This window comes from Candoia aspera, chromosome 4 (genome assembly GCF_035149785.1).
Source record: "Candoia aspera isolate rCanAsp1 chromosome 4, rCanAsp1.hap2, whole genome shotgun sequence".
Classification (NCBI taxonomy): Eukaryota; Metazoa; Chordata; class Lepidosauria; order Squamata; family Boidae; genus Candoia; species Candoia aspera.
Window position 1 is genome coordinate 36,043,171 of NC_086156.1, and position 18,967 is coordinate 36,062,137.

General features: G+C 38.3%; 1 protein-coding gene across 2 annotated transcripts in view; it reads left to right on the forward strand.

The window, feature by feature from the left end:
• Positions 1–18,967, forward strand: part of PLEKHA8 (pleckstrin homology domain containing A8) — a 34,093-nt gene that overhangs the window by 7,890 nt on the left and 7,236 nt on the right. The window contains exons 2-12 of one of the 2 annotated variants that reach the window (XM_063303834.1): positions 1,979–2,121; positions 2,819–2,974; positions 4,705–4,820; positions 6,468–6,626; positions 8,204–8,244; positions 8,984–9,099; positions 11,372–11,507; positions 11,750–11,835; positions 13,874–13,932; positions 16,633–16,763; positions 18,798–18,868. In XM_063303834.1, the coding sequence (XP_063159904.1) occupies positions 1,979–2,121; positions 2,819–2,974; positions 4,705–4,820; positions 6,468–6,626; positions 8,204–8,244; positions 8,984–9,099; positions 11,372–11,507; positions 11,750–11,835; positions 13,874–13,932; positions 16,633–16,763; positions 18,798–18,868 (1,214 nt within the window). The remainder of the gene's footprint in view (positions 1–1,978; positions 2,122–2,818; positions 2,975–4,704; positions 4,821–6,467; positions 6,627–8,203; positions 8,245–8,983; positions 9,100–11,371; positions 11,508–11,749; positions 11,836–13,873; positions 13,933–16,632; positions 16,764–18,797; positions 18,869–18,967) is intronic. The other variant, XM_063303835.1, reaches the window with a different exon arrangement.

Sequence of the window (18,967 nt, forward strand, 5' to 3'; positions counted from 1 at the left end):
TTCTCCAAAAGTACATTTTTTAGAATTTTCTAGCAAAAGCAGAAAAATAATGCAGGGGGCACTTTAAAAATGAATAAATTTCTACCATTCTTTGCCACAAGCATTTCATATTAAAAATTCAATATTTAAAAAAAGTCACTGCTATGGTTTGAATACTCTCCTTTATATGTTTGCATTTATAAGTTCTGCTTTCTGTTTAGTATTTAAAACACTTAAACTTGTGATTTTGTTTTATTCAAGACCCCATGGATGAAAAATAAAGGAATGCTTCATTTCTCCTTCTTTGCCTCTGTATGCCGTAGTGCCAGATATGATAATAGCATTACAGAATGATCATGCAGACGGTCTCACATATACTGGGGTTAAACATGCCACCTAAACTATAAATGGGTTGGATGTAGGAAGAACAGTTCCTGGTGCTGGCTTTAGACAAAAGAGTATGATTTATTATCATATTAGCTTGATTAGCATATGATCATAATGTTTGTGATCACGAGCAGTCCAGTGATTAATTAAAAGTTTATATCTACCTAATGCTATGCATTATTTACATTAACATTCTCCTGAGATATAAAGCACTTAGCTACCTTTTGGCACACAGGCTAAATACCATCTGCCTAAATGCAAAGGGGGAAAATTACAATATTGGTTAATTATTTAATTTTACTTTGGATCTAGTATTGTCTTTTTCTTTTGTAATTCTTATGATTCCTCTTTTTCTATTGCTCTCACATTCATAACCCTCTCCAGTAAACAACCTGTCTTGAGTAACTGAACTCTTTCCCTTCCCACTCAACCCCCCATTAGAAGTTCATAATATCTATGTACCTTACTTGTAATGAGTAATAGAACACAGATAATATTTTTATTATTAGATGGAACATCAAGTCATTACTTTGGGAAAGTGGGGGTGTTGCATGTATTCTTGGGATCTGTGGCTTTAATGGATGTGTATTGGTACACTGCTGCAAGCAAGATTAAGTTAGATTGCTGTCCATACCCTAGCCTTACTCAACCCAGTGCTATCTAGGTGAGTAGGACTTCAAGTCCTAGAATTCCCTTTGCTGAATAATACTAACCTGAGAGACAGCTTCATTGAAACCAGTGTGAACTGAATTTTTGAGCAGATATCTACAAGGTAACTCTGTTTGTCACAGTTGATTCTTGCATAATAGCTTTGCCAGATCACCCTATGATCTGCAAACTAAAAGTGAAGAGATTCCAAGTTTAGCAACAACTTCATGTCCTCACCCCCTAGCTCCAATAGATGTGGACCTGGATTTATTCTGGAGCTTCTTGGCTACCTTGAGGCAGTATATTGAAAGAGGATGGTATATAAAGCCATACGTAGGATGGACTTGCCAGGAATTGTTGAGAAAGTTTGTGAGAGTGTTTACTTGTGGGTGTTGTAGAATGTGTCATAATTAGCATAAGGGTGTGACAAGCAAATTTGGGTGTGGAATTTTAGTAAGAGTAAATTTCCTTCAGTTGTTAAATACACAAATTCCCCTTTCACATTCATCTTCTTCCACCTACAAACCATTTCATTTAATTTTATATTTTGAATGAAAATTAATGAGCACTAAGGAAGGGGCTGGCTGTTTCACAAAAAGCCTTGTGAAGTTAGAAACCTCCCTGAGGCTACAGATTGGGCACCCATGCTGTAAAAGAATAATAGCATTAGCTGCTTCACTTTGCAGTCCCTTGAGCAAAGTGACCCTTTGAAACAAAGTGGTCCCCTGCTTCTAAATCAGTGTTTCTCAACCTTGGCAACTTTAAGATGTGAGGACTTCAATTCCCAGAATTCCCCAGTCAGCATGCTTAATTAAAGTTAACTCCTGATTTGATCTGATGTCCTTAAACCTGTATCCATTAGCATTCTTATAGGGCGCATCTGCTAAGGTAAATTCACTAACCATGGAGCCAGTTTGGGCTTAGTCTTTGATCTGCAATAAAATACATGCACATTTTTTTCCAGATGTGCCCTGCTCTGTTTCTTTCTAGGCTGGCAACCTCGGTGGTTCCTACTTGCAGGAGGTGTGTTATCCTATTATGACTCACGGGAAGATGCTTGGAAAGGCTGTAAGGGGAGCATCCAGATGGCAGTTTGTGAAATACAAGGTAGAGAACCCACAAAGTATTTCTTCTTGCTTATTAGATACAATGGCTCTGTTTAGATGCTCATCTGCAACTTCACAAGCCATGTTTAGGAACCTGTGCCACAGACCTATACTTTTCCACCTTCCATGTTCCTGTCCTTTTTCTCCTCTCTGTTGGCATGAAAATCATCTTAGCTTGCTTTATTTCTTGTTAGAGATGAAAAAAAGGAAGAACTCTAGATTAATATCAGTTAATAGTTTTTAAACTGACATGAAACCCAGAATTAACTGATTTACATATAAAGAGAACTGTAGCATCAGGTAAACTAGAATCTTTGTGGCAACGAAGAGGAAAACATAGAAATCATTAATATGGTATATATCCACATTTTGGTTTATTAAGCCAAAATATGGTATGCAGGTCTTTCGATGTTGTGGAATACCTCCTCACTTATTCCTTCCTTGTGCACTGTGATTCTGACTGTGAATCTACGATCCTGATTTTGTTCTGTTGTATCCATAGTTGCCAAATTTGGCTGTAACAAGAAACTATGATTAGCAATTCCAGGAGTTTTCATTTGGTTTATTTAGGGAGAGGAAGAAAAAGGCAGTATATAATCAAAGACAAGTTGTGTCTGAATCGAGTTAGTCAATGTTTATGTGACTCTAAAAAAAGTTGATTGAGATTTTCATGTCCCACCTAACTCTGTTGATATTAGTTCATTCTACAGATGATACACGCATGGATGTGATGATTCCTGGAGAACAGTGCTTTTATCTGAAGGCTAAAGATACAGCTGAAAGACAAAAATGGTTGGTTGCCCTGGGAACTGCCAAGGCTTGTTTGACAGATATTCGGACATTGAAAGAAAAAGGCAAGCAATTCTCATGTGGGGACTAACTTGATGTAGTATTTCTTAGCTTCCCCCAAAGTAGCATTTTCTATTTATGTGGATTTCCAATATTTGTATTGCTTGTTGTTGCATGAAAGCTTTGTTAGACATCTGGCTTTGTTTTTAGTACAAAAGATTTTAGTTACTGATTGTTGATTTATTTGTGAACTGTTTTGCTATATGAGTACAGAAAAGAATGTTGAGTTTGGGTTTTTTAGGTATATAAACATCAATGATTAGATTTTTAAAAATTAATGGGTATTTGTTTGCAGCACAGAGTGGAAGGGCTTGAACTTGAATCAAAATGTGACAAATCTTAACCATACCTACTGAAATTAAGCAAAGTTTATTTAGTGAATGTATTTTTTATATTTATATCTTACCTTTTTTCCAAAAGTAAAAGGCAGAATGACGCGGTGGCGCTGCGGGTTAAACCGCTGAGCTGTCGATCGGAAGGTTGGCGGTTCGAAACCGCATGGCAGGGTGAGCTCCCGTTGTTAATCCCAGCTCCTGCTCACCTAGCAGTTCGAAAACATGCAAATGTGAGTAGATCAATAGGTACCGCTTCGGCGGGAAGGTAACGGCGTTCCGAGTCGTCATGCTGGCCACATGACTCGGAAGTGTCTATGACAACGCCGGCTCCAAGGCTTAGAAACGGAGATGAGCACCGCCCCCTAGAGTCGGATTCGACTGGACTTTACGTCAAGGGAAACCTTTACCTTTACCTCTCCTTTTTATTCTCAAAACAATGCTGTAAGCTAGGTTAAGCTAGTGTCAGCCCTATGAAGAAGACCAGATCAGGCAACCAACTCTACGGGAAGACTAGAACTACACTTTACTGAGATAAGTTAAAGCAGTGTTTCTCAACCTTGGCAACTTCAAGCTGTGTGGACTTCAACTCCCAGAATTCCCCAGCCAGCCATGAAGTTGAAGTCCACACAGCTTGAAGTTGCCAAGGTTGAGAAAAACTGGGCTATAGTAACAGAATCTTGCAAGCCTGATTGTGCTTTGCCTCTCCTCCCTCTTGTACCCCAGTGAATCAGGGAGGGATCTGCCTGAGCCTCTTTCAATGCTGTCTTCTTTCCCAGGACTTAAGAAATGTTTCTGTCTTCTTTGCTTTTGTAAAGGTTCTTCCCTATTTCCCTCAAGGTCATCTCTGTGACTTTCTACTCCTGGTGATCTTTGTGCTGAATAGGGATTTAAATATGAATGTCTCCTGAGCATCTGACATTCTAACAACTGCACAACAATGGGTTAATTCCTTCTTTTATAAGTCATTTCAGCTAATTAAAAGCAGGGACTTACTTTAATATATAATGTAAGAAAAGGTGTTTTAATAAAAATGGGTTTTATTCAAATATTATTTCTAATCTCTGCCAAGTGAAAAATTATAAACTATCAAATCTCTGTTTAAAAAAATCTTTAAAAAATCTGTTTTCTTTCTGTTGTGTCTTGAGAATTCTAATCTGAAACTTCACATATTATTTTAATGTCAAAAATTAATACACTGCATTGTTAGTTAATAATATCAAGTTTGGTTTCAAGGTTTTCCTTTGTATTGACCTTCCAGAGTTTTATGGAATAATTAAATGGTCAATTTTCTAAATATAACATTCTTTGGAACAATATTTATTTTCTGAGAAGACATTTGAGATGCCATTGTATAAAAGAAAATGTTAGCATCTGTGATGGACTTTTCTTTTTTAATTTAGAATTTACAGAAAACACTGAACTATTGAAAACAAAAATGGCAGAGCTTACGTTGTATTGTGACCTCCTGGTTCAGCAAGTGGAAAAAATTAAAGCAACTACTAGTTCACATGTTCAGGTAATATGTTCTGGAAAATGTCTCCCCTTGTCAAAATATTAGAGCTGAGATGTTTGTACAGGACTTCAGCTCAGTGGCAGGTATCCCATGGGGAGAGTTTGCAAGAAGATTTCATTCAGATTATATCACTATGTCTTTGCTCTAGTAGCAGGCTTTTCTTCTCCTTTTTAAAGAAACATTTGATTGAAATTCCACTGTGGCTTCCATACAGCATTCAATACTAGGTTTTGAAATAGAATCCAGGCCCTCCAAAAACAGATTGGCCTGGCTGTTTTGGTGATTTGAGTCACAGTTTTCAGATCACCATGAAATGTGTGTGTGTGTGTGTTAGTTGATTTTCACACCTACATAATATGGAAGTGGTTAGAAATCTAGACCTGGGTGCATTCTGTGCAATAGAATGCTTGGTAGGTGCTTGATACATATCTCTAATATGTATCAAAGGCCTTCTCCTTTGTTAGGCTGCAGAGAACCAGGCAGGACACTGGGAAATCAGTCCTACCATGTTTGGTTAGAAGTAACAGTAAGTGTAGAGAAAATACTCTTGGAAGAGATAAGAGATAAGCCATGTGCATTCCTCTTATTCACATTATCCATGCAAGAGATCAGTACATATAGAATGAACTTCGATGTGAGAGGTTGCCCTGCCCTGTTGCCCACTTAAAAATTGAAAGGCAGTTAGACAAGAAATATCCTGACAGCTCACACTGGCAGAATTCTTTTACAGATGCAGAAGCTTCTGAGTGTTCCCATGTAGCCTCAGATCTATCTAGATCAGTGTGTCTCAATCTTGGCAAGTTTAAGATGTCTGGACTGGCTGGGGAATTCTGGGAGTTGAAGTCCAGACATCTTAAACTTGCCAAGATTGAGACACACTGATCTAGATAATAAGGCCTTGGTTAAAAACATTATGCGTGCTGACAGTCAACAGTGCAGTCTAAGTCACTTGTCTTGCTTTTAATGAATCTTCAATGCCAAGTTCATATCAGAGATCAGCCTGGACACTTTGGTGTCAGAAAAACTGACAAAAAAACGTGAGAGTTGGGGTCTTTTTGGTGGTGGCGTCATGAATACTCTTAAAATTGTTTAAGGTCTTCCTTTAGGTACATCCCCCATGACAGGCAGATGTCAACAAAAGATAAGAGCTCCTTAGCTGTGACATTCCAGTATGGACTATCCTCCTTAAGGAGATCTGCCTGCCATTACTTGTCAGCTGGAAAGGAAAACACTTGTTATTTCCCAGGCATTTTTAAAATTAAAATCAAATTAATGGTATCTTTTATAATTGCTCTACTTTGGAATCTCATCTCCTCTCCTCTCCAAACTTATTTCAGTTGACTAGTTATCCATAGATAGCACCTATATTCCAAAACTTCAAGAGAAACTAGAAAAATCTACTCTAGCTTTAAAAAAAATTATAGCTTTCATTGTTATGCTTTGATTTAATTGCAAACTACCCTGGAATTTAAATAATGAAGGACAGTTAATTAATGTACTAAATAAATAAGTATCTAGCGCAAGTATGCAATCTGAGCTGGAAAAAATGAATTCTGATATTGAAGATTTGCATGTGGGATAATGATGGCAGGTTGGCAAGCTAAAAAAAATGGTAATGCTTGAAAAGTGAACAAATTTCCAATTTTGCAGCATGGAATTAATATGGGAGCACTATTAAACTCCAGCTGCACCACATTCTTGAAGACCCTTGAAGAATGTATGCAGATTGCAAACGCTGCCTTTTCTTCTGAATTGCTTCAACGTATTCCAGGAGGAACTTCGTATTCAGTTATTCACAAATTAAACAAGGTAAGCTATACAACCTCAGATGCTACGAGGTGTTCTACAGTTTGGCAACCCGTGGTTGCATATAGTTCCCAAGCCTCTTTTTGTGACTCTCGAAAGCTCCCAGAAGTCATAGTGCCATTGCTTGCATAAACTACCGAACAACAAAGGGACCACTTTTTGCCAATCTGCAGTGGGAATCAAAATAAAAATGGTGTGCAAGTTATCAGATAAACCTGACACAAGTTAAAGAGTTTTCAATCCCCGTCCCAAGCTACAGTAAACAGCCCCCTCCAAATTCTAGCCTCATCTACTAATATTATGTCATGTAGCAGCAGTTTTCTGTCTAAGAAGATACCGTCGTAACAAACAAGTACTGTATAAGCCTCAGCTGGCAAAAGGTTGGCTGTTCCTAGAATAACAACCATTCCTGGGGTCAGCTAGTTGTTCGCAGAATGAGTAATTCCAAATGCATATGTAATGAAACGGGGTGCTTTTCGGTTTGAGATGTATACACTCACTCTGGAAAAAAACAGAACTCAGGCTTATGAACTGTTTTTTTTTTTTTCAAGAAAGCCAAAAACGTCTACTGTTTTGTAGAAAAAGGCATTAAGGAAACAAGTTTTAAAAATGAAGGGGCAATTCATTAGGAGACTATGCATTTTTAACAGATGTTACAAATGTGGTTTGTTCGTAAGATTTTTTTTAAATCTGCATTTCAGTGTCAGTGTTAGAAAAACCAGTTACCAAGCAGATTTATCAAGTGCTGCTTCAGGGGTGGTCTGCAATATTTCAGAAGTGGTTTTAAAGTTTCTTGCTCAGTGTTGTTCATGGATTGTATACTGGGATGAAATGTGCAGTACAGGATTTGTTTCCTTCTGTAATATACGTATCTTGTGGTTTTTGCTGGTTTATGCCTTTGCCAACATGACAGTCTGCTGGTACTAGGATATGGTGACTTCTATCAACTCCATCCAACATGGCCAAAGGTGGTTGGGAAAAGGTGGCAATAGACTTTATAGTCAGCAGCCAGAGTTGGATCTCAGATAGTTTGTACTTAGAACATTCTTTTTTCATGGATCTCTCAATCTTTAAAGCAGGGCACAAGATAAAAGAAATCATATTGAGAAAATCAAAGGCATATCATTGTTAGACATTAAAAATATAAGCAAAACATAGGGAGCAGTACAATATTCCAAACTGGAAAACAAAATAATTGAGATAAAAAGGGCCCTGCAGTAAACTTGTCTATGCCTCTCAACAAATATTTGGTGTTGTAAGGTCTACCCAGACCATTATAGTCCTATATTCCAGAATTAATATTTTATTTATATGCGATGTCTTTGTCTTTTCTTCTTGACTTATGACAGCTGAAGATTGCTATTGATATGTAGTGTGCCATTAACATGAATTTTAGGTTTGTTTAGCTTAGTTATTTCCTGTTTATTCATTAGACTAAATTAATTGGAGTATTATAGTGCTTATATATAACATTGTGTTTTAATTTTTTCTATATTTCGATGTACTTAGGGTAGAGCACTGAACCCTGAAGAATGTTGCCAGTGCTGTGAACTCATAGCCAATCTTTTTTTTTCTTGCAGCTGAAACTTCCTGCCATACTTAGCCGCAGTGTAACAGAAAGGTACAACTTATTTTTGTTTCATTCGGTTGCCGAGTTTCTCAGTATCTAATCTTTTTGTGGTGAACCCAGCCCTATATCACTGTTAGTAATAGCAGGGAGAAGCAATTGCAAAGAGCGCTGTTTTTCTTATATATGTTTTAATCAAGTGAGATTACTAAAAGCTCTCGAGATACCAAACAACATCTGGAAGGCCACAAGTTCCTTCCAACTTTCTTTCCTTCTTTTTTTAAATGACCAGAGGTCTCTGCTCCTTTTGAACTCTGTCTATACAAAAATATTGAATTTAGGCCCAAATCCATCCAAAGAACTTGTCTTACATTGCTGTACCCTTATTTAAAAGATAAATAAGTAAATACGTATTAACATGCTATAAAATCCACACAGCACCTATAGAGCCATGTGCTTCCAGTGTCTGTATTCCAAGTCGAAGGGTCATATGCTAAACAACTACAATTTATATGTCTGTGTTTATATGTATTTAATTTATTTAATTTATATGTATTTATGTTTTAAAAGATAAAATCTCGTTCTTCAGTTGTTAGGTTGGGAGAAGAATGAACTCCAACCAGATAGCCGATTGTGAGAGTTTCTAAAGATGCAGATGCAGCTGCTGGATCAGAAAAGTGAACTCTGTTCAAAAATCTAGTATTATGCATAAAAATAGAAGGAGAGATGAGAACATTATATAAGCCAAGTATTAAACATTAATTTGGCTCTCCCTTTTTTACTTTCTTCCCAGGAAGATGGAACTAAAGAACTGTGAAAATGGATCTATTTATAAAAATATCACCCTTCTTGAAAAATCTCTAATTGCGAAACCAACCCCTGTACCCCTGAAGATGAGCGAAATGGAAGGTAAGAAAAATACTGGGGTAAATATATAGAAGAGAGCCAGTTTGGTGTAGTGGTTAAAGACGCCAGGCTAGAAACCGGGAGACTGTGAGTTCCAGTTCTGCCTTAGGCATGAAGCCAGCTGGATGACTTTGGCCCAGTAATTATCTCTCAGTCCTAGCAACAGGGCAATGGCAAACTTCTGAAAAGGCTGCCAAGAAAACTACATAGACTTGTCTAGGCAGTTGCCAGGAGTGTAGAGTGACTTGAAGGCACCGCAAAACCCCCCAGACAAACTGAAAAACATAAAGGTATTCATTCAAAGTTATATTGATTTAATTGATTATGTACCATCAAGTCATTGTTGAACCCTTAGCGACCAGATAAACAGTTTTTCTCCGTGATGATCTGTCACTAACCTGTTCTTTCAGGCCTTCCAACGGTGCACTCATTGCCACTGTAACTGAGTCTTGCTGCTAGTTGCTCTCTTCTTCTCTTTCTTTCCACCTTTCCCAGGATTAGAGCCTTCTCTAAAAAAAAAAACAGGTCTTCAGATAATGTGTCCAAAGTAGGATGATTTAAGCCTGGTCATTTGTGCCTTGAGTGAGAACTCTAGATTGATGATCCATTTGTTTGTTTTCTTAGCTGTCCACAGTATTTACACTTATGTTATAATCTTAGAGATTTTTTATAAAAATGATCTACCCTTGGAATATGTCACCAGAGAAATTGTCTAGAATGTATAAAGGCACTTCAAATTTATGTTGGAAATGTAAACATCAAGAAGGGACATTTTATCATGTTTGGTTGACATGTAAGAAGCTAGAAAATTCTGGATTCAGATACACACACTGATTCAGAGGATTTTAAAGATTAATATACAATTAAGGCCAGAGGTTTTCCTTTTGGGATTGATGAACAAACAGTTGGGAAAAAGTCATGGAACTTTGTTTTTGTACGTGATAACTGCAGCAAGATTATTGTTTGCACAAAGATGGAAAGATTCAGCACTACCCACAATGGAGGAATGGTTGGTGAAGATGATGGAACTTGCTGAGATGGTTAAATTAATTCCTTTGATTAGAGAAAAGACAGTATCTATGTTTATTGGTGTCTGGAAATCCCTTATGGACTTTTTGGGTAAAACAGAAGAAAATGAACTTATGATTTATGGTTTTGATGATTAAACAGGATAGATTCTAGAAAGAAGAGAGTTATGTTGTAACCATACAACAAGAGATAAACTTATAATGATATCTACTCTGAAGAAGGTTGGAAGCTACTTCTTCATATCTTTTTTCTTTCTTTTCTATTTTTCTTTTATTTTTTTCTTGCACTTTTAGCTTTGTCTTTGATTTCTTTTTCTTTTCCTTACTTTACACTAGTTTATATTACTTTTTATCTTCCTTTTTAAAATCTTTAATAAAAATGATACATAGATAGAACGATCGATTGATCGATCTTTGGCTACATATGGCTACATATGCCTGATGGGTCCCAAACAGGACAAAACCTGTTATGTACTGCCCTGGTAGTCAATATTTTTATAAATATATTCTCTGTAACTCCCTAGAGTCTATTAAGGGTTGAGGCAGGGATAAATCTAATCAACCCATCAATCAAGGAGAGTTTAGAAAATGAACACAATTCTTCAGAGAAAGGGCCCTATTTGTTCTCAGGAGGATCTATGAAGGAATTCTTTCATATCTAGCCATAACAGAATTCTGAGTTTGGTACAGTATATGTGTGAGTTCAACCTTGAAGAGGGCCAATTAAAGCACTGTATCATATCTTACAATGTGCTTTTCACTCTCTGGCTCTCCTGCTAGTGCCAGATCATGAGAGGCTGATAGGGCAACATCTGAAGGCGAAAAGTAGAAGGAGGGATGAGAGAGAGTTGAATGGGTAGATATGTATTTGTGAAGAGATGTATCATCCCTCTCTGTATATAACCAAAGAAAATATGGGGTTAGATAGCTCTGAGTGAGTGCATGTACATGAGAGATGTGATGTTCTCAAGAGATTATCTCCAAGGGAGGGAGGCACTAGAGAGTTGAAGTAGAGTATAAGGGTATAGATGCTGCTGAAGTTTGGTTTGTTGTTTATTCTCCTATTGTTTGAAAAATTATTTATGGATTGCAAACGAAATAAATGATAATGCATCTCCAGCTTTGCTGCCCAGATACTGCGCATACAGAATCCACTCTGGTCTTTCTAATACTAAAATTATTGTAAGTCATATTTTCCACAGTTAGTCTCCGTACCATGTAAAGATTTTTGTTTCTTTAAACCTAAGGTGGCCACAGTAAAGATGGAGAAAACAAGCTGCTGCCACAAGAGAACAATCAAGACAACAAACCTCTAGAGCCTTTAGTAGAAGCTGTAAACAGATCAACAGACATTCCTACTTTCTTCAGTGCTATGAACTATAGGTAATGTGCCACCTGGGTGAAGCATGCCCCCCAAACCCTTAATTAATGGAATTCAGTCCAGAGCAGCATCAATATACACTGAATTTGCCAGTTATACGCTTGCTTAATATAGTTTACGACAGGAAAAACTAGTAAATATTTACCGTTGGTTTTGAAACAGGATTCAGGGTGGAATTATTTTTGTCACTATCTCAGAATTGACTTAGGGATTCTCCATGTTCTGTTTGCATTCTTCTCCAAAGTTTTAGTGATATCAAGCTTTTTGAGGATGGAGGAATACCAACAGAAGAATTTCTGAACTCTTGTTACGAAATAGTTCCAGTCTTGGGTAAGTATGATTGCTGGTTTTCTCCATAACAATTACTGTATATGAATATCTCTGTTTGGGCAACTTTGAGTGGATAAAATGAAATACTGGGTCATAGAACAGATTCTGTAATTTGTAGATGGGTGGTCCTTAGTTATCTTCAGTGTCAGCTGGTGGCACTAGGCTCTTCCAGAGGAATTCGGTAACCGAAGTATATCTTTCCTTTTTATGATAGACAGGAAAATAGAGAATGATTTGAGAAGCTGTGGGTTGGAGGCATTGGTGGCATTGGTTCTTGAGAATGAGAATAATAAGCTTAATTAAAGGGGGTTTTTTAGGCAGGTGACAGCAGATTTTTTTTCCTGAAGGATATCTTGGCATGTATGATATCTGAAATGAGCCTTAAACAAAAGTACATGGTCAAAAAGTTGAAGGTTACATGTAGCCTACTGTAGAGTAAGGGCATACTTGGGTGAGATAAAATAACTTCATTAGGGAAAAGAGGCAGTTTTTTATCCATTTCCTTGGGACTGGAATAGACACATAGAGCTCTATGCAAATGTTTCATTACTTGCATTTCATCTGGCTCTTGCTTTATTTTCATGGAACTCCGTTTTCTCCATAATGGTTTCTTTGGATGCTGGCCTTCTATCCAGGCATGAAACAGATCAAGATCCATAGCACCATGATCTTGACTTGCCTGAAAGGTTGACTTCAAGAAATTATTTCAGAGTGTAATTTAGAAACTGCTAAATATTTTGCATTTTGACCAGATTTGATTGCTTACACATCTCTATTACTTTAGCTTGAGGTTTATAGGGAGAATTTTATGAACTATCGTAACAGTGGCCTGCCTTTCCAAATGGCTCTAAACTTGTGTAGTGCCCTTGGAATTTCTAAAGCCATTGCTCTAGGAAGCCTGCAAAGCATGCTAAGTTTTATCATAAAGACACTTCCCCTCAGCTGCCAGTGGGGAAAGCCAATGAGATGCTTCAGATATTTATGATGAAACAGTTAAAAATATCTTATAAAGACCATAAGCCAATTCAAGCATCTTACTGAACAGTGAATGTGTATGATGACTTTTAAACTGCCTTTTTAGAACCTGAGACAGATTTCAGTCCTGTAACTTATCATTACAGGTGGTTCTCGCTTAACAACAACTTGTTTGGCAACCGTTTGAACTTACAACAGGACTGAATGAGTGATACTTACAACTTGTCCTCATACATACAACGGTTGCAGTATCCCCACAGTAACATAATCATGATCCAGGCACTTGGCGCCCGCTCGCAGTTACAACATCTCAGCATCCCACAGTCACGTGATTGCCATTTTCGACCTTCTTTGCCAGCTTCTAACAAGCAAAGTCAATGGGGAAGCCAGCAGGAGGTCACAAATGGCAACCACATGACATTGTGCTTAACAACGTCACAGAATTTGCTTAACAACGGCAACTGGAAGTGCTGGAATTTCCATTGCTAAGCAATGGGGTCATGTGACATTGCGCTTTACAACTGCATTGCTTAGTAATGAAAATTCCCATCTCAATTACTGTCATTAAGTGAGGACTACCTGTACAGTTCTCAAAAGTTATGCCTGAACCTGGGGTCAATACTTTGCATCCAACACAACTTTAGGACCATTTGGGGGGGGAAAGTTTCTTTAACAAAAATCATTTTCTCTGATACATTCTTTAAAAGAATGAGATCATTGAATTTGAGAACAATGATGTCATACAGAGTTTTGGAAAGAAGAAGCAGGCCAGAAGATTTATGATATCAGAAAATCAGATGAGTTCTATTCCATGATGTCTCTTTGTTTGGGGAGACAACATGTGGCAGCAAAAATAATTCTCCCTCCACCTGTCTGCACAGGGGAGGAGGGAGAAGAAAAGTTCTGATGCACAAGTAGAATTTCACTTGTGGAATACCAGATGTGGCCCAAGAATGATACCCTACCTGCTCTTTTGTGCAAAGTCAGGATTTTATAGATGGCAATTAAAGGGGACATTGAGGCATCCAAACTCTTGAAAAAGACAATGTTTTCTTTCTTCTAGACAAACTTGGACCAACAGTCTTTGCTCCTGTTAAAATGGATTTTGAAGGAAACATAAAGGTAATAGATTCAGTTTAACATTCAGTGACCAAAGATATCCTGACCTTTTAATTTAATTTAATTTTTTATCCCACCTTTATTTTTTTTATAAATAATTCAAGGTGGTGAACATAGCAAATACTCCTTCCTCCTCCTATTTTCCCCATAACAGGGACCCTGTAAGGTGAGTTGGGCTGAGAGAGAGAGTGACTGGTCCAAGGTCATCCAGCCGGCTTTCATGCCTAAGGCAGAACTAGAACTCACAGACTCCTGGTTTCTAGCCCAGCACCTTAACCACTAGATCAAACTGGCTCTCTTTCATACTGACTTTCATAGCATCATAGAGCTGAAAGGAAGCATTTAGACTATCATGTCCTGGAGTTGAAAGTAAAGTAACCCTGGCAAAGCTCTGTTCATCGTCTCCTGGAAAATGTCCAGCCAAGGAGAGCCTACCACCTCCCAGGGATTTAGTTCCATGATCAAACTGCTCTTAATATTGGGCAGGTTTTTGTAACATTAATTGGAATCTGCCTTCCTGTAACTTCAGATTATTCTCCCATGTTTTACATACTTAGACACTAGAAAAATAGGCTATAGCTTTGTTTTATATGGCAACCCTTCATGGACATGCTTAAAGAGAGCTTTTGTATCCCCTCACAGGGCCTTTCTACATTTACTTTCTGGGCTGCTGGTTTTGCCACTTTAATGCAAAGCAGCTTCTCACACTGTCATATGAGGGTCCATAAATTGCTTGTTTCAACAGGCCAGTGGGAGAACCCAAATCAGGAGGCAGCGTGTTCTAGTCCCATCCCAGTTCTTTTCCATGCACCATCAACCTTTTGTGGCAACGGAAGTAAAAAAAAAAAGGGAGCGGGGAGCAGGAGCCAGCCACTATGGGACAGGAAAGGAGCCAGGGAGAAGCCATGGCACCTTGGCTTCTGAAGAGAGGTGGAAATCTTGACAAAGATGAATCCTGCCAATGGGAAGCCACCTTGCCCTGCAGCTCCAGAGGAGATGCTGCAGAAGTGTTTCATCTGGATTGAAAGCTGAGCCAGTTAACTCTAAAACTTCTCAAAGTCCAAAAATGGAGACTTGCAAGGACAATTGTTGCCTGTAGAAGGCTCTTCTGTTACCTTTCCTCAAGGCTGAAATATACTCCATTATCTCTGTCTGTCCTTGTAGGACTTAGTTTTTAATCTGCTGGTCGCCATTTAGCCTTTTTCAAAGAAGAATAGATGCAGAAATATTCTCCTCTGCCCAAGGCCTTTCAGAGAAGGAGAAAAACCACTGCTGGAACAAATCTCCAGCTGAATTGCATACTGTACAGTATTTAAGAGTTTAAGAGAATATAATCCATTTGGGCAGAATAACTTGGGGATTATATAAATTCAGTGGGATGCTACTTGCAATGATGATTGACTATATTACTTCAGTCTTTATCCTTTATTAAAATGTAATTGGGCTTTGGGCAATCTGATACTTACAAGACAAAGTAAGCATCAGACTTAATGAATAGCAATTACTTATGCAATGTACAGTATGAAGAACACTCTTATTTTTAAAAAACAAATCTCATGGGATAACTGGAGAGATAACCCAATTTATTTGGAGGGCATCTGGTTGAGGAAGGCTGATTTAATATGTATAACAAATTCAGCTGTGCTGGAGCCACAAATCCACAATATATTCATATGTAACATCATTCCTATATAAAGTTCACTCCAAAATAATGTGTATGCATAGCTTACATGTTCTTGATGTATTTAATGCACCCAATGAAGTAGACTTTGGCCTATGAATTTTATGCCCTAAACATAGAATATTTCCTATTGGGTCAGATTAGAAGGTTAAATAGGAGGAGGAAGGAATATTAGGTATGTTCGCTGCCTTGAGTTATTTATAAAAATAATAAAGGCAGGATTTAAAAAATCTAAAAAAAAAAACTTTTTCACATACTGACCAACCAGATGTTTCCCCTAATGTTAGCATGATTCTGCATGACTTTGCATAGCTGGAGGCCATGAAAAGTGGCCAGTTCAACAATCATAACACAAAATAATCCCTGAACATATTAATACTATAATACAATAATATAGTACAATACATAGTGAAGATCATGAGTTAAAATTACAAGCAGCAGCCTTGTTCACTCCTTATCAGGGGGTATCCCAGAAAGTGTCAAAAGAGTCAAGATGGTGGCCACACAACTGAAGCTCCACCCCTTTTTCATATACATTATGCCTGCAATGTACTGTACATTAGAAAGCTGCAAGACCTCAATCACACGGGCCCAGCCACCATCTTTTTTTACCACACACACACCCTTCGTGGACACCCCTGCTCTTTTTCTATTTTCTCCAGTATGCTGTGTCATGTTCTTACTAGCTTTTTCCTGAGCTAAAAATCTTCAGACCCTGTCTTCTTTGTAATGAACTTCTCCAGCTCCTGGATCTTGTGAGTCTAGAGGGATGCAGTATTAGGATTGGAGCTTGGCAGAAATGCTACATATCTGACATGGCACCCACCTGCACCTGTTGGCTGTTCCCACACTGGATCCAATGCACCCTTGCCTGCTTTAGATCCAAGTACTGTGAATTTCTCAGTCCCACCATTAAATTAAGTAAAGGTGTTAGGTTACCAACAGGTTTATGCCTTTAAACATTTTTTTCTTCATTTGCTAACAAGTCTAAAACATATGTTTGGGATCTCTGCTCCTTTCAGAAAATAAATCAGAAATACATAACCAACAAAGATGAGTTCTGTACCCTTCAGAAAATTGTCCTCCATGAATTGAGCACCGAAGTGGCCCAAATTCGACACTCTGCTACACAGGCCCTCCTCTGGCTTAAAAGGTCAGTTGTCTGATTTGGGGGTGACTGAGATTGCTTCCGTAGTGAACCAGTAGTGGGACTTGCCTTTTCTCTAAAATTCATAAAAAACGTTTACTTTTTAATTTGGATGGGAGAAAACAAGCGATTGCACTTGGGTCACATTGGCGTCTCAGACAACAGGCAAATCAAGTGGGGTCAAGATATCACTTATGTTTAAAAACATTAAAATATATGACTTGTGCATCATGATTAGCCTTAGACTGCAGACTGGCCAGTCACTGGGAATGTTATAAAACTTAGGAACACATGCTTCATGTTAGGAGAAGGGATGGCCCTGAGACCAGATCAGCAGGAGCAAGTGAAATCTCAGCCTTCTGAGATAACCATTTTCTAATTAAAAGTAGACTACAGATTTTCAGATTCAGCTGTAAACTTAAGCCATGATGTCCCCTGACTAGATTTTGTCTTTTTTTTTTTCACTGCTGTACCCAAATATTCAAGAGGGTGGTTTGATTTGTAAAGTTTCAATGCCACTTGTGGGTAGAAGCACTGTGAAGAAATTTTACAGGACAATGTGTTTAGTTGTACCTTATTAAATGTACAAGGTGTCCAAGGGGTCTTTACTGCTGATATTTTATAACCACATGCATAGAACAATATAGGGACATTGAATCTGCACGCTGGATTTATTAACAAATTTTCACAAGGGACACGGTGGCGCTGTGGGTTAAACCACTGAGCTGCTGAGCTTGCCAATTGGAAGGTCGGTGGTTTGAATCCACGTGACGGGGTGAGCTCCCGTTGCTAGTCCCAGCTCCTGCCAACCTAGCAGTTCGAAAACATGCAAATGTGAGTAGATTAATAGGTACCGCTTCGACGGGCAGGTAATGGTGTTCCGTTTAGTCATGCCGGCCACATGACCACAGAGGAAGCATCTACGGACAAACGCCGGCTCTTCAGCTTTGAAACGGAGATGAGCACCGCCCCCTAGAGTCGGACACGACTGGTCTTAATGTCAAGGGAAACCTTTACCTACTGGCCTTTACTGTTCTTAACATTTTCAAAAAGAGTGCCTGCATTCTAGAAAGAGCTTTGCTCTGCTGCAAACATTCAAGATCCTTTCAGAAACATTTTAAGAGTAAGAAAAAAACTTTCAGCCACCTCATGCGATGAATTAAGAAAACAAAAAATGTCACTGCTCCCTGATAATTTTGCCATAGTTTTCTTACACCCTGGAAATAGCTGGAGAAATGCCCTTGATTTTACAAGAACCAATTTGTGCAATTGGAAGCAAATGTTTGTTCTTTAGGGATTTTTTCCATGGAGGTTTGTTTTCGTTTGGTTGAGACAATGCATTTGATGAAATTAATCATAGTAACTGTTTTTATCACAATTACTTGCCAATATTTGCAATTTAATAATCAGTGCTTGTTTTCAAAAACAGCAGTAATTGACATACAGGTAGTCCTCGACTTACGACCCCAATTGGGATCAGAACTTCCGTTCTAAGCGATGTTGTTAAATGAGCCATGCCCAATTTTATGACCTTTTTTTTTTGCCACAGTCGTAAAATTCATGGTTAAGTGAATCATGTGTCTCCCTATTGATTTTGCTTGTTGGGAGCCGGCTGGAAGGTCACAAAAGGTGATCACACAGCAACCATAGTAAATACACGCTGGTTGCCAAGTGCCCAAATTTTGGCCATGTGACTACGGGGACGCTGCGACAACTGTAAGTGTGAGGACTGGCCCTAAGTCACTTTTTCCAGCACCATCATAACTTCAAACAGTCATTAAACGAAAAGACCATTCTTTAACCAAAGTGAAGGACTACCTGTGTACAGAATTCATAGATATGGATTTGCAGAGCTGGGAGGCAAGTTAGGCACCTTCCTATTCATATGCAAAAAGCACTGAAGCAGCATCCTAAAACTGAATCACAGAGATGCAAAGGGCCTGGCTATGGGACACTCACATACCCTGACTTTGTCTTCCTTTGTAAAATGAATGGAATGTTTTGAGAGATGGTAATACATACCTTGTTTGTTGCAAACAGGGGTTTAAAATTTTTGAAGGAGTTCTTGACAGAACTAAGGAATGGCGAGAAAAACATCCAGACAGCGCTGAGTAAGTACGGAATATTTTGTGGAATCTTGCAAATGCCAGAACTTTGGGAAAGAAAAACAAATCTGTCCTGTCATTGCTTTTGCTTGGATTACATGTACC